Below are 15,746 nucleotides of genomic sequence, written 5' to 3' on the forward strand. Positions count from 1 at the left end.
TGCAAACCTGCATTATTTGTCTTATGTTGTGGTTTAATAAGTCAAAACAGATACAACTATTATTTTATAGCACAATACAGAGAAGATTGCTCTATGAAATTTTGTGCCTTTGTGGATCTGTTATTCAGAAACCTATGCTGTTATATATGCAGTTACTCATCTAAGTGTACATATCATAATGTTCATGTACATTGCATTGCTTTTGATGGGAATATTCTGAAATACTTGCCTTTATATGTGCATTCCTAGTGACATTCTCTTAACTAGCCATATAGAATTGTATTTCTTTACAATTAAAGATCTTTTCCAGAAGGTTGTTCCTATGGTGCACTAAGAAATTTGTGATCTTGTATCACTTGATGGCCTAAAGATATAAAATTGCAACTGTTTTACATCATGGATAATTGCCTCTAATTCAGTCAGTTTATTTATTTGTAAACTGTGATAACTCCATTAGTAATCTAAAATGTCTGTGCTGCATCAGGAAATCTCAAAGCTGTAGGCTTCACTCATGTAAACAGGGCTTTTTATAACTAGATTCAGGGGTGTCAAACTGCCGGCCCATGGGCCGGATGCGTCACATGGAAGCCGTGCCCACCCCATTGCTGGCAATGGCAAAACTGTCCCAATACGTTGTGCGACATCACATGACGTCACGAGTTTGACATGTCTGAGATAGGTAAAACAAATAGTCAGATTTCCCCTAAAAATCATTGTCTCAGAAAATAAATACTTAAAATAATGCATTCCATCCACAGCAATATTAAAAGCTGGTGATAGAAGCAAGTATTTAAGTGCAAAGTTTTTAGATTATAATGTTCATAAAAATTCAATATTTAATATATATTTGTGGCTCCAATGAAATTTGTAATGAAATTCCATTGGAAATTAAAGCAGCTTGATTTGTCTGTACTCAAAATATAGTGGAAGGCACTGGTAACAAAGATACACTCTGTTTTCTATATTTTAATATTTCAGCCAAATACTATATATTAAATGTCAATTAATTTCTCTTGATTCAGTTGAGGTATTTATATTAATTTTATAAACTGGAAATTCATTTCCCTATAGTTTGGTAAAAAATAGAGTTTTCTCTCTGAAAATAATCTTATGACAGTATGCTACAGCTCCCAAAACTAAATATGGCTTTATTTTCTTTTGATCTTTCCAGTGCAATCCTATAGATGCTCAATATGAAAATTCTCATTTTGTTTAATACTCTCTAATAAGTACATTTAGGATTTCAGTTTTACAGTTAAAACTTTTGTCCATAAGTAATTCAATTACTTCTAAATTCAATAAGGCTTACTCCCCAAAGTAGGTAAAAACTAAAGCCTTAATCTAAAAAAAAATGTCTAATGACTTAAAAAATAAATACATCTATGATCTGAAAACAACAAAAATATTTCATGGATTCCCCCCATTTATACATTATAGGTTAAGTTTTGAAGTATTCCTGAATGACCATCCTATTCATTTCACTGGAGGAACTGATATACATATGCCAAAGGTTATGTATCCTCCTTGAAATTATGGTGCACATAAGATACGTACCCAACCTGAGTATGTGCAAATCTCTGGATTGGGGTGTTTGGTAACATTCAGCCAAATATCAAAAGAACCGTACAAAAATTGCTACAGGAAAAAAACCCCAATGTCTTTGTTTTAACCACCTTAAAAATTCTTCCCTACGGGCCAAATTCATGGCACACTATTAGATTTCCAGTAGAAACCACTTCAAAACTAATAGGGAAAACAGAGGTGAGCAGATTTCATAAATCTGAGCTGGAAGACACTTATGGCATGACCCAGTGCCTCACCAAAATTTCCCCTTTCCATACACTGGGGATGAGTAACCCACATGCAATTTCAGACTGTTTTCAAAATCGTCGTGTCAACAGTTAGTGCAGATCTCTAGCAAGAGTCGTCTGCCTCTCCCATAGCAACTGCGAGGTGGAAAAAGAGAGGGAACTGAAGAAGGAAAGAAGTAGCAGAAACGGAAAGAGGTAGTAGAAATAGAGATGAAAAGGGAGGAGCAGAAAAAGGAGACAGCAGGAAACTAATGCCCCAAGAACTTCAGACTCTAGCTTCATCCATGTCTGGATTTAGTCATATCCTCTGCTGGCTGTCACCTTTAGACACATATGGCAGTTGATGGGGGGGGGGGGAAAGTTCCCCGTTACATTATGTGTGCTGTTCCCATGTAATGAATTTCCACTATCTCTATTTGTGGCACATCTTTCATTAGTTTTATCATTTCCGAAATACAGTATTCTAAATCAGCGGTCTCCAACCTTTCCGGCTTGGTAGACTGTGGTGAGGGGGGAGGGGAGGGAGTGATCGGTGAATTTCTGCAGTCTGGTTCTGAATGGGCCCGCTGTTGGGGACCCTTGTTCCAAAAGGATAAAGTAAAATACATTTCTTTTTCAAATTTTAAAGCAGCATGCTGGCAGCTTCTTTCCTTTTCTACTGCTGCAGACTGTGCCTATAAAAATTCCTCATCCAAAAGGCATTAATATAGAATAAATTCTATTGTCAGGAAATTCTTAGAGTAGAAATGCATTTCCTGTTGTCAGAAAGATATTACTTTTTTTTTCTTCCCTCCGAAGCAGCAACCTCTTAATTTTCCAGTAAAATACTGACAGCCACTTTTGGTTTTTTTTTAAAGGCATATGAGTCAACAGTGGCTGTAGACCTACTAGTACTTTGGTCAATCACTTGTGTTAAGCATAAAGGCTGCTGTTCGTTGTAAGAAAATCAAGTGATATAAAGTGACATACCAAAGCAAAGATATTTACAAATAGTATAAAAGAAGCTATTGTAGAATCATGGGTAATTTTGACAAGTTGTCTAAAGACACCCTATGTTAGAGGTAGGTGAGAAAAGGGAGATGATTCTGTAACTGGATTTCCCATTATAACTTCTCCACTGGTTTATCCTCATATTTGCAGATACAAAGGGCTCGTAACAGCTAACACTTAGTGCTTTTGATATACTAAGATCACCTCAGCTCATATCTCCTTTTGGTCCAAATAGGCTTGTCCTGCCAAGAACAATTGCCAAGAATATGAGAGAATATTGATGCATTGTCTTCCTTTTGTTTCTGGGTAGATCTTATGTCAATATGCCAAATAAGATTCAAGAAGACTCCTTTTGAAGAAGTCTGCAACCACAGGCTAACATTTTTTAAATAAACATTGTTTGAATGCTGAAGGTCTTTGAGACAGAAGACAGCCTTTAGCTAATTTTCCATTCCCATCTTTACACTGGACAGTTCTTGTATGCCACCCTGTATCACATGTTCGAGAACAAGAAAGCCACGGTCCAGTTATCCACTGGGGTTGAGCAAGTGACGGGCTAATTTTGTTACTACTGTTGTTATTAGTGACATAATTTGTCATTTGGGTTTGCTTCTTTGGCACATAGAAACTATAGCGGACATCCACTGGTGTAGTTGGATCTGTTGCAAGAATCTGTACTATCAAGATCTCCTTGGTGCCTGTATGTCCCATGGCATGCAAGAAATCGTCTTTGTGACTCCAGCCACTGTAGTTCATAACTGTTCCATTGAGGTCAATGATGGTTTCTGAAGTAGAGATCATGTATTTTCCATTGACAAGATATTCACTATTTTTCTTTTTCAAAGCCAAGTAAGCAGTGAATCTATTTTGGTCTTTCGTTTTGAACTGCCTTATTTTGATGTGTGTGGCTCCTTCTGGTATTTTAACAATATCTGTATAACCCTTACTGAAACAAAGGAAAAAAGATAAGTTAGTCAAGCAAAACGAAGACCTAGCATTTGTTCCCCAAAATGCAAAAGGCCTTCACTCTCAAGACTCCTTCCAAAGATTTAAATATAGCCTTTACTATCAGAAAGCTGCTTTAATAGGTATAGTATTCTTGGACTTTCAAAAACCTTTTGCAAAACTCCCCACTTAAAGCACCTATGCAGATCAAGCAGCCATGAGATCAGAGGACAAAGGTCCCTGGGATTAGTAATTGGCTATAGAAGAGAAAGAAGAAATAAATGGATGGTTTTCCCATTGGAGAAACATACAGAATGGAACATCAGCTTTTGGGTCTGAGATCACTCTTTTTCAATTTTGTTTATAAATGGCTGAGTGACATGTAATAGGCAGATAGCCAAATTTGTTGGCCTGAATAATAAATTCAAAAAAGATACTGTACTGCAAAGTCTTGAAAAGGATAATTACATGGATGAACCTAGTTCACTATTAATAAATGGAAGTGGAATAAAAAATGCCTTACATATACATCAATGGATACTTTTGCATGAATATCATGCTAAGAATCATTAGGAAATGATTATAAAAATAAAACTGTTGATATGGTCATTGCCTGATATGAATTTATGGTGGGACTGCAATTGGGATAGTTTGGTCACCATATCCCCAAAATCTAAAAATAAAAAAAATGGTAGAGCTTAAGAAATCCAGAAGAAAGACAACCAGGATGATTAAGGGGTAAATCAGTTGCCTACTAGGAAAAACTATCATACATGGGCTTTTTAGGGGGGGAAATTGATAAAAGTATGCCTAACATAGACATTGTCAGTAAAATTCACTAAAACCAAATATGGAATGATTGTGGATTGTTAAAATAATGTATTTTGTAATTAACATAGTCCATGCAGTTTATCAGATGGGACAGGTACCAATTTACCTTTTCTTTTAGCACAGGGACGAATGTGACTAAAGTCTTGATTTCTGTCTCTTGAATCAGACAGAGGGGACCATTGTAATACAAGATACAATATTCTTGACCATATGTTTGTTATGTATATCACATTTTTTTCTGAATTCTGCATAAATGCCATTGCCTACTTACCTCTTTTTATTAAAGTGCCCTATAATTTTTGTGCAACTGGAATTGTCTCCACCACAGATCCCACATTTATCATACTGGAGCTTTGAACCAATAATGCCGTCGCATCCAGTTCGTACACATTTTCCACGGACACATACTGAATTGCTATATGGCCTACATTCTGTTCCATCAGTCACCTGTTCAATAACATAACTATGTTTAAATTGAAATTTCTTTTCATTTTTAGTTGCACACTGCCACACAAACATAAACATTATAGATAAATATTGAACTTTGTTAATACACCTAATAATAGGTAAAGGTAAAGGTTCCCCCGCACATGCGTGCTAGTCATTTTCAACTCTAGGGGCCGGTGCTCATCTCCGTTTCAAAGCCGAAGAGCCAGCGCTTGTCTCCGTGGTCATGTGGCCAGCATGACTAGATGCCAAAGGCGCACGGAACGCTGTTACCTTCCCACCATAGTGGTCCCTATTTTTCTACTTGTATTTTTACGTGCTTTCGAACTGCTAGATTGGCAGAAGCTGGGATGAGTAACAGGCGCTCACTCTGTTATGTGGCACTCGGGATTTGACCTGCCAAACTGCTGACCATCTGATCGACAAGCTCAGCATCCTAACCCACTGAGCCACCGCACCCCTTACACCTAATAATAGTTTACATCTAATAATAATATAGCATTAGACTAGCTTTCTCCAACTGCTTAAAGAAAGACAGTCAAGGCTACTTACATGCAGAGATCTAAAAGAACAGTTGTATCCTCAGATTGACTTTACTCGTGAACATTCTTTGCATAAAACTTCAGAAATGTAAATATTTTATAAGCATGCAGAGTAGCTATTTTACCTTTTGTGAGAAAACTACATAGTAGCCAGTTCCTTTAGCTCGGCAGGTAAGCTTGCAAACGTCTCCTGGCAGCACTCCTGCATATTTTGGGACCCATTCTACAAATGTTTTGACACCTTTTGCATCTGATTGGTAACCATTTCTTGCTTCACATTGTTCTTGGCGGAAAGCTTTAGCTGAAGAAGAACAACTCATTTATTATTATTCAGATCTATGGGGATAGCATCTCAAAAGTTAATGTACACATCAGGTGTGTGTTATTTCTAACACCTTGGTACTGGAAGACTCAGATTCTATTTTAGGACAAAGCATTTAAAAACCAAAAACTCTTGCTTAATCAAAACCCATTTGTCTACCATGCCTCTCACTAGTGAAGTTCCACAGGATCCTTTTATAATGACTTGTGTGCAATTGATTGTAGTAATGTGAGCATCTGCACCATGTAAGCCACATATTGAGTTTGACATAAGACGGGTGGCCATCTGAACTTAATTCACAGCCCTTCCTCCCCAAGAACTCAATATGACATCTTAATTTCATTTCTTTTTCTTTTTCTTTTTAGTCATATAGTAAGATTGGAAGAGGAGCTATTAATTTCATTATTATTGTTAAACATTTGGCATTCAGACATGCAAAAATGGACCGCTGGATTCAGGTTTTCCTTTTACCCAAGTCTTTTGCTATAATCTAACATAGCCTTTATGTGCTGCATGTGCTGTTATTTTTGGTTTATAGAAATCTTACCATTGGCAGGACAGGGCATGATGTTACAGGACCGATAGATAGCCCGTTTTCCTGTACAATATCGGCCATTGTTTCTAGGTGCTGGATTATTGCAGTGCCTATAGGCGAACTGGACACCTCCACCACATGAACGAGAGCAATGTCCCCACGGTCCCCAGGATCCCCAGTTGCCATGGTTTGAAGCCTAAAACATAAAATTCAACATATTATAAAATGCCAATTGATGGTAGCTGGAAAAAAGTCAAGTATCAGTCATCTGTACTTAGGTTCCTAGTTTATAATTCTAACCACTTAGTTGTTTATTATTATTATTATTATTATTATTATTATTATTATTATTATTATTATTATTATTATTGTTGTTGTTGTTGTTGTTGTTGTTGTTGTTGTTGTTGTTGTTGTGTTTTGTATTTTAATTTTCCTTGAATAAACTAAACATTATTGTTGTTATATTTTTTTTGAAAAAAGAACAATGTAGTCTTTAAAATAAAGGCACGTGACCCTGGTCAGTCATTGATCTTAACAATATCGCAGGCTGTCCCATTACATGATAAGTCTCTAGATGTGCAGAAATTGGGAGAGACGATAATAAATTAATGCATGAAAAATGTTCAGTTAATCATTTAATGGACAATCCTGTTAGTCTATTAGGAAATTCTTCATCTTTTCAGTAAATTTGTTACACTAAAGATGGAAGCCCTAATCAGGTATTTAGAATGCTGCAGATATGCACCAGACATGTGTGGTTGATAAGATAAAATTTTCAATAAAGTGAGCAAAAGAGAGCTCCAGTATCAATTGCACCCCTATAAAGGAATTTGGGAATCCTTGATTGACATTTCACTCTCCCAAGAAACATCAATTAAATGCAATTAATTTGATTAAATTACATATGCCCAGTGTGATTAAAACTTAACTTCATCTAGTTTAATAATTAAAATAGCAACATACCGAATAATATTTTTTCTTTGTCTTATCCACACATTTTCCTTGAAGGCAGATCCTTCCTTTTCCACATGGTGTCCCTTCCACAGCAGGAAGCTTCTTGGTCAAACACACCATTTGACCTTGGCGAACGACTGCACACCACAGACGAGAGCACACATCCATTCCAGGACACACTGTGTATTCAGGTCCAAATGCCAGTTTGCATTGGCGAATGGCATCATATGTTTGTCCTGGAAGTTCCTCAGGACCTAAGATATGTTTTCGTGGTTGATCCAGTAAACAGTTACCTGAAACAACAACCTCATTTATAATTTGTTTCTTTTCAAAAATACTTGCCATACCTCTGAGCTTTCCAGCATGATAAAATTATCAAAATTTCCTTTCAGCTCTATTTAGTAATCATATTTGCCCAAATCTGGCAATTTACCACTACATCCTACTTGTGTCTATCTATTGTAAAGCCTCTTCCTTTCTAATATAGCTAATCTCATAGATTGCCAGTCGTGATTAATTTATTTTAGCATAGTTTCACAAGAAGCCTGTGCTATATACATTACACGTAGATTCTCACCATTGGTTTGAATTGCATTTCAATTTACAGTTGGTAGTATGAGTTACAAATTTTTTTGCTATTGCTAAGCACATTGATTTGTGCTTAGATTGTAAACCGCCCTGAGTCTTCGGAGAAGGGCGGGATATAAATGGGATTAAAAAAAATAGGACATGGAACTTTACTTTTCATGTGTGCTTGCTTCCATTTACCCAAAGTGACTTTGTGAGTGGGGTCTTCCATATTAATCAGTTGAATTTATAAATATATTTTTTTAAAAAAACAAAATTGCCATTTGAGAATGTCGAGTCAGTACCACTTCTGTAAAGGTAAAGGCTTTTAAAGGAAAGCCAGAATAAGCATGGCTTAGAACTGTAGCCAACAAAATCATTTAAGAATAGAAGAAAAGCAGGTGAGAATCTTCTATTCAAAAACCAAACAAAATTGACACAGGAAAAACAATATTGATGGCAGGAATTCATTAAGCACGCTGAGAAGCAAGATGAGTCACAAAACTCAACAGCAAACATTCACTTTTTAAATAAATGTGAAAAGTTATTATCTTTGTTGACAGACTTAAGAGATACTTTCTTGGAAATAGCTTGTAGATTTGTCTTGGGAATTCTGCTCTAGGTAATAAACAGTAGGGAATACAGTAGGGAATACTGCTGTTTGGGGTTCAAATACACCTTTTCTTTTTAACTCTTCCCCTTCTTTTTGTGAAGGTTTGGGCTGGCTTTGTTTGATTATTGGAGAGAGATAGACCTTAATTTTTGTAACTAGCTATTGTTGTTTTGTTATTCGTGGTTCCTCAAACAGAGTTTTCCGTTTTTCTTCTTATGCACGACTCTACTAGGACCAAATATGCACAGGATTTACAGCCTGAAAATCATGAATAGAGGGAATTATTCCAGCCCCTTACCTATAATTTTCATTTATACCAGTACAGAGGTATTCAGTGGCGTAGCGTGGGGGGTGCAGGGGGGGCCGGCCGCACCGGGTGCAACATCTGGGGGGGCGCGCTCGCACTGAGCTGCTCAGGGAGCCCCAAGGGCTGCACAGAGTCGGCTTGGCTCCGCTCTCGAGCTGCTCTTTCTTGCAAAGCGAAACGAGTCCGGCAGGTGAGATGGGCGGCCACATAAACTGAATAAAATAAATAGAAGCGCCCAACTCTCCGCCCAGGCTCAGGCCAACCGCAAGCGCCCCGCAGGCGCCCCGGCAGGCTTGGCCGAGCGAAGACGGACCCGCCGGCCGGCTGGCCTAGCTTCGTGCGCATGCGTGGCTTTATTTAGCAGGGCTCACGTGCGAGCTTGAATGCAGCGGCTCTTGCAGGTCGGAGCCCCGCCCAGCCGCCCTCGAGAGGGACCCGGAAGCATCCTGCATGCGCGCGACTCTTCTTGGAAAGTCTACGCCACTGCAGGGCGCGTCTTTTCGGCGGTGCCATGACGTCACCGGGTTAGGGGGCGCAAATTGCCCCAGGTGCTGACAACCCACGCTACGCCACTGGAGGTATTTGACTAATCTGAAAGACTGTCTGCTTTGCTTATAGCCCTTGTAAGACAAAATAGGTTGCAACATTCTTACTGTATGTGGCTGCTTGGGGTTTAATGCATCTTTATAGCTCTTCAGTTAAAATAATTTACCACAATCTGTCTTTCTTCCATTTGATCATGGATGAAAACATTTAAATAATAAATCTGAAGTCTGATGCTTTAGAAGCATAATGAGGATAGAGATAAGGACTCATCTTTAAAAGTTTCTTTTTCAATAAATCTATGTGTACATTTCCTTGAAGAACTAACCCATCATGTTTCAATGAGAGCTATATCACTATGATTATGTCACTTTATCAAATCGCCACACAAAATTCACAACCAGTGACATTTGTAACCATATATGCAAGCAATTTCTTTGGGGCAGTGGAACAAATTCGCAATCAATATCATTCTTCAGGCAAACAATTTTTTTACACATACAAAAAGACCACAAAGGAAGGAAGGTATACAATTCTACTTAGAAAAGACAACCAAGTCCATGGTTCTTAGTATGTATAAAGAATAATTTATGGCTGCTAGCTTAGTAGGAAAGAAGATCACTAGAGCAAACTGAAAATCAAGCCTAACAAAGGTTTAATTAAATAATTAATTCACTTGTGGGGTCTTTTTTTTTTGCTGCCTGTCCTAGGACTCTAGTGAATATCAAGGTGGACAAAGAAGATTTTAAACCTTCAGTTTTGCGTTTTAGAGATATGTTTTCACCTGAAAAGGAATTTGTTTTGGCTTAGAAGGCCTATAAGTCTACATGAGGCTATAGCCCCTGAATATTCAAAGCTACTTTGAAGGAGATGGTAAAAAGAGCAGCAGCTGTTGCTAAACTCAAATATTTATCCCATCAAATCCCTGTTAGAATTTGAGTGTTTTAAAAAAAGACCTGTGACAAATATTCAAAATTTGATCCAATTTTACTTCTTTTTAGTCTTTCCTAGCAAGTGATTTTAGAATGTCTAGATCAGGGGTGTCAAACTCAATTTCATTGAGGGCTGCATCAGCATTGCAGTTGCCCTCAGGGGGCCGGGTAGGTGTGGCCTACTGGGTGGGCGTGGCTAGAGTGCATATGGCCTACTGGGTGGGTGTGGCTAGAGTGCATATGGCCTACTGGGTGGGCGTGGCCAGCTCTACATCATTCGCATCAAGGGTGCCTATGGGGGCCTGGGCAAAAGTGGGACAGATCTGAGGGTCTCTGGCAGGAGGAGGGTCTCTGGGCCAGGGCCAAGGCAGTGGGGGCCGTTCCCTCACTTTTTCCATGATGGCTTCGCGGGCCGCATGAAACCACTTTGCGGGCCGGATCTGGCCCCCGGGTCTTCTGTTTGACATGTCTGGTCTAGATAGACACGATAAACCATGGAGCGAATTGGGATCTGCATCGGGTCAGGGGCCGCAAGGGAACAACTAGGTTAAGTGCATCCGTGGCAGCCTTTTCCCAGGCTTCCACTAAGGCATCAACCAAGTTGTGAGCAAAGGAGGCAGGTGGAGATCCCAGTGCTGCCTGGAACTTCTCAGGGTTCATTAAGCTCCTGGGACGGAACCATCTTGATGGTTCCACAACTCCACAACGAGGAGTGGCATAGTAGAAGACCAGTCTCAGGAGGTGATGATCAGTCCATGACAGGGGTGTAATAATTGGGGAACCCCCACCAAGATCATCTAACCATCGTTTAGATAGAAAAAACCAAATCAAGCGTGTGGCCTCCTACATGTGTCGGTCCCTGAATTACTTGTATCAGGTCCATGGCCGTCATGGAAACCATGAACTCTTGGGCTAACTCAGATGATCCTCTTAGGGATGGTAGATTGAAGTCACCCAAAACTATAAACTTGGGGAATTCAACCACCAGCCCCGAGAGGATATCGAGAAGCTCAGGCAGGGCCGTTGATGTACGACTAGGCGGGATGTATATCAGTAGTACGCCTAGCTGTGACCTAGGGCCACATCTTAGGAGGAGGGATTCACATCCGGTTATTTGGACAATGGTGGTCTCCTGAGGACAAAGAGTCTTTCTTATAACTACTGCCACTCCCCCGCCTCTACTCTGAGTCCGAGGTCGGTGAAGCACTCGGACGTCTGGTGGGCAGAGATCAACCAGAGGCACGCCACTTTCTGGGCCCAAGCAGGTCTCTGTAATGCAAGCCAGGTCCGTATGTTCACTTTCAATCAGATCACGAATGAGAGGGGCCTTGTTGATTATGGACCTGGCATTCAAGTACACCAACCGCAGCTCAGGTGGATGTTTATCTTTGCTCCCGGAGCCTTGGGAAGAAACCAGAGGGTTGGAGCGTCTCACCGCTTGTAGATAGCAGGGACGTAATCTTGGATGTCGATAGGGTACTTTGTCTTTACACCTGCTGCCATTCCCCAACGTCGTAGGAATAGGTAATCCTACGATCTGTTCTGGAGCTCCGGAGGCAACCAGCCCTAGCTCCTCCTCCGCGTGATCAATCACAGATCTGGTCTGAATAATAGTTGAAGGAATTTCCCTTGTTTCTCTCCAATCATGAAAACCCTCCCCCCTCCCTAACCTTATAAAAAATTTAGCTAAAAAATTAACCAGGGGCCTCTTATTAGGTTTGTAACCGAGGTCCCTATCCCTGCCCAGCCATGCACTCGTGACCTCTCGTCTGGACTACTGCAATGCTCTTTACATGGGGCTACCCTTGAAAACCACTCGGAGGCTCCAACTGGTACAGAATGCAGCCACGAGAGTTGTGTTGGGAGTCTCCCGATACTCCCATGTTACACCTCTACTCCGTGAGCTGCATTGGCTCCCAGTTATCCTCCGGGTAAGATTCAAGGTGCTGGTAATGGTTTTCAAAGCCCTACATGGCATGGGTCCGGAGTACCTTAGGAACCACCTGCTGCCAGCGTCAACGTCCCTCCGTCCAGTGCGCTCCCACAGAGAGGGCCTCCTCAGGGTGCCGCCGTTCGGAGAATGCCGTCTGGTGGCTCCCAGGGTGAGGGCGTTCTCTGTGGGCACGCCTGACCTATGGAACCGTTTACCGGTTGAGCTCCGGATGGCTCCTGACCTTCGCTCCTTCCGACGCGACCTAAAAACACATCTGTTTAAGCAATCCGGTCTGGTCTGATGGGTTCTTTTGTAATTATTATCTTAAGGTAACTATCTTCTACATTTGGGCCAAATTAGGGTTTAATTTATTTTCAATATCTATATTTGTACATTCTATTATTTATGTCACTGTTCACCGCCCTGAGTCCTTAGGGAGAAGGGCGGTATACAAATCAAATAAATAAATAAATAAATAAATAAATAAATAAATAAATAAATAAATAAATAAATAAATAAATAAAGGAGGCATCATGATATAAAATGTAACAATGACCACCACTCAAGGAGGAGTAAAACTGAGAGCAAGGGTAGGTGTCCCCCCCCAAAAAAAAATCCTCTTGTTCCCTTTTTGGAGAAACACATTTAGAAACTACAAACAAGTGTCTTTATTGTTTTTAAGACCCAATTAATGGTTTAGAAACAGTATTTTTGGTAGCTTAGCATGTGACACTCAATATTGACTTATTCTAACAATAAACAGAAAAATAAGTCTGCTGCTTTGCAAGTTGGCATTTGTTCTGCATGTGGACAGGGAAATGCTACAGTAGCCAAACAACAAGACAAGTGTCACTGCCCAGAAAAGAGCTGGTGGCCGCAAGGAATCCTGCAGGCTGCGGTTAAGAAATACTCCAGCAACTGTAAATAGAACCTGGAGCTTATAGTACAAGGAGCTACTGCAAGAACAGGTAGGATTCTTTTTACTATCTTAGGAAGCATTTATGTTTAGTTATACTGTACACCAAAGCATGTTCCTTTATTATAGACACTCCACAGAAGGGCAACCATTTCTTAATACAATCTACCAACTATGGAGAGAGAAGAAAGTCTCTGGATGGGCAAAAGCAGTTACTTCTGCTTTATTTCTAGCTAGCATACTTGGGTAGCCACATTACCCCCAAGAGAAGAAAACCATCATTCTTTCTTCCACTCCTCCCCTTTGTAACCACACAGGGGGGAAAAAAAATTCCATAAACTTGAACTTTTGCCCATGCCTGCATGTTCTCCTGTTATTTTAAATTGTTTCATTATTTATAACATTTGTGATCTATATTTTCATTAGATCTCGTAAAGTAAATGAATCAGAGCTCTGTGGTCTAATCTCCTTCTGAATAAGAACCAATTAGAGATAGAATGTTGCTCTTTTTGTTACTAACTTTGTTACATTGCCATTGAAAGCTGATAAAATTGCAGTCAAAACAGCTGATGAAAAATAAAGATCAAGTACACACAGAAGAATCTCAACATTATTATGGTAATTTTTTTTAAAAAAGCAGCCTGAACATAAATAGATAGGTTTTATTGTATTTCCAAATGAGGGTAAGATGAGGAATAGCTTATTGGAAAAGATTTTAGTTGTAGTTTTCTATTGCTTAAGGATATCTGTGATGTTGTTACTTGATATATTATTGGATATTGTAAACCAGGCTTTTGGAATTGGTGGCAATAAATAAATTTAACAATCACAATAACAGCAGCAGCCTTGGTTTGTAAAATTCTGTTAATATAACTTTACAATTAAGACAGCATTCATTGTTGTACCTTGCACCTCGACTATTTTGAAGGGCTAACACCAATCTTGTAATTGGTTTTGCAGTCAGTCTTCCCCTCCCCTCCCTTCTTTTTACTCTCTGAAAAACTTGGCAGAGTGCCATCTCTTCTTCCTGTTTCCATGGTCATTCCAGCATATCGCCATTACAGTTCCACAAATACCCTCTGAAACAGAATAGGCTATCAGGCACTTGAAGTGTTCCAGTGCAAAATTTCCTATCTTTCTACTGTGGAAAGTGGGTATAGAACAGGGGTCTCCAAACTTGGCAACTTTAAGACTTGTGGACTTCAACTCCCAGAATTCAGGGAATTGAAGTCCAGAAGTCTTAAAGTTGCCAAGTGTGGAGACCCCTGGTACAGAAAACTCCCAAGCTGTCAAATAGTCACCTGTCCCTGACAAGATACAAAAGGGAATATTGATTACATTGCCATTCCCTCCTCCTCAAAGATCCAAAGTCTGATCCTCAGTGGGCATCAGGCCTTGATAGCTTGGGCCGACTCCATAGTCACCATGGTGGTCATGATCATCATGGTGGTCATGATCATCCAAGTCACTTCAGCCTCTAAACTCTTCCAAAACCATAAAAAAATCTACTGCCACCCCAACCACAACAGCATTGAGCAGTTCAGGCTGGGAAGCTTTTACACAGCAAGGAGGACAGTGCAGTAGCAGCAAACACACCTGAAAGCTCCAAGAGTCTCTCAGATGACAATATGTACTCTCCTATTGTTCCACCCTCCATAATTACCACAGGTAAGATCTGTAAAATAATGTCACAGTTCAAACTTTTCACAGTCCTAATATTCATCCACCAACACTCTTAAATATACTAGGTCACCAAAAATTTTAATGTCATCATGAACCTCTATCTTGCCTTAGCACCATTAGGAGGAAACACAAATTATCTAGTTGTTGTTGTTAGCTGCGAAGTCGTATCCGACCCTTGGCAACCCCATGGACAATGTTCCTCCAGGCCTTCCTGTCCTCTACCATCTTCTGGAGTCTATTTAAGCTCACGCCTACTGCTTCAGTGACTCCATCCAGCCACCTCATTCTCTGTCATCCCCTTCTTCTCTTGCCCTCAATCTTTCCCAGCATTAGGCTCTTCTCCAGTGAGCCCTTCCTTCTCATTAGGTGGCCAAAGTATTTTAGTTTCAACTTGAGGATCTGGCCTTCGAAAGAGCAGTCAGGGTTGATCTCCTCTAGGACTGACAGGTTTGATCGCCTTGCAGTCCAAGGGACTCGCAGGAGTCTTCTCCAGCACACAACTGGCAACAGGTCCTGCCCCTTCAGACCATTTCAGGACCAAAAATGAAAAATCTAGTTTTGCTACTGCAAAGTCAGTTTTTTTCTACATTAAGATACTTAACCTATTATTTTTCATTGGCTGGATTTTGATTACAGTCCTATTAATTTTTATCTGATTTGCCATCAGGACAAACAATGATAGCAGATTCCTGTTTTTTTTGTTAATGTGTAGAACTCATTCTAATTTTCCAAGGGAAAAATCATCCTATCAATAGAACATCTAGATAATGCTTCTGAGTACATATAGCACATCTGTGTTGAGGTCTGTGAGAGGCAAAAAGATTGTTCACAGAGGAAATGGAAGCTATTTAGAACTATGAATATTTTGATAGCAA

The 15,746-nt window shown here is 39.9% G+C and overlaps 1 protein-coding gene across 1 annotated transcript in view; it reads right to left on the minus strand.

The window, feature by feature from the left end:
* Positions 1–3,082: 3,082 nt before the first annotated feature.
* The window catches only part of ADAMTS5 (ADAM metallopeptidase with thrombospondin type 1 motif 5), a gene marked incomplete at its 5' end in the record, with an annotated part of 48,382 nt that continues 35,718 nt past the window's right edge, over positions 3,083–15,746 (minus strand). Inside the window, 5 exons of the mRNA XM_081326353.1 lie at positions 3,083–3,747; positions 4,849–5,024; positions 5,692–5,867; positions 6,436–6,619; positions 7,387–7,670. Coding sequence (XP_081182479.1) covers positions 3,177–3,747; positions 4,849–5,024; positions 5,692–5,867; positions 6,436–6,619; positions 7,387–7,670 — 1,391 coding nt within the window. The 3' untranslated portion in view covers positions 3,083–3,176. The remainder of the gene's footprint in view (positions 3,748–4,848; positions 5,025–5,691; positions 5,868–6,435; positions 6,620–7,386; positions 7,671–15,746) is intronic.

Source organism: Vipera berus, assembly GCF_964194415.1.
Source record: "Vipera berus genome assembly, chromosome: 4".
In the NCBI taxonomy this organism is placed as follows: domain Eukaryota; kingdom Metazoa; phylum Chordata; class Lepidosauria; order Squamata; family Viperidae; genus Vipera; species Vipera berus.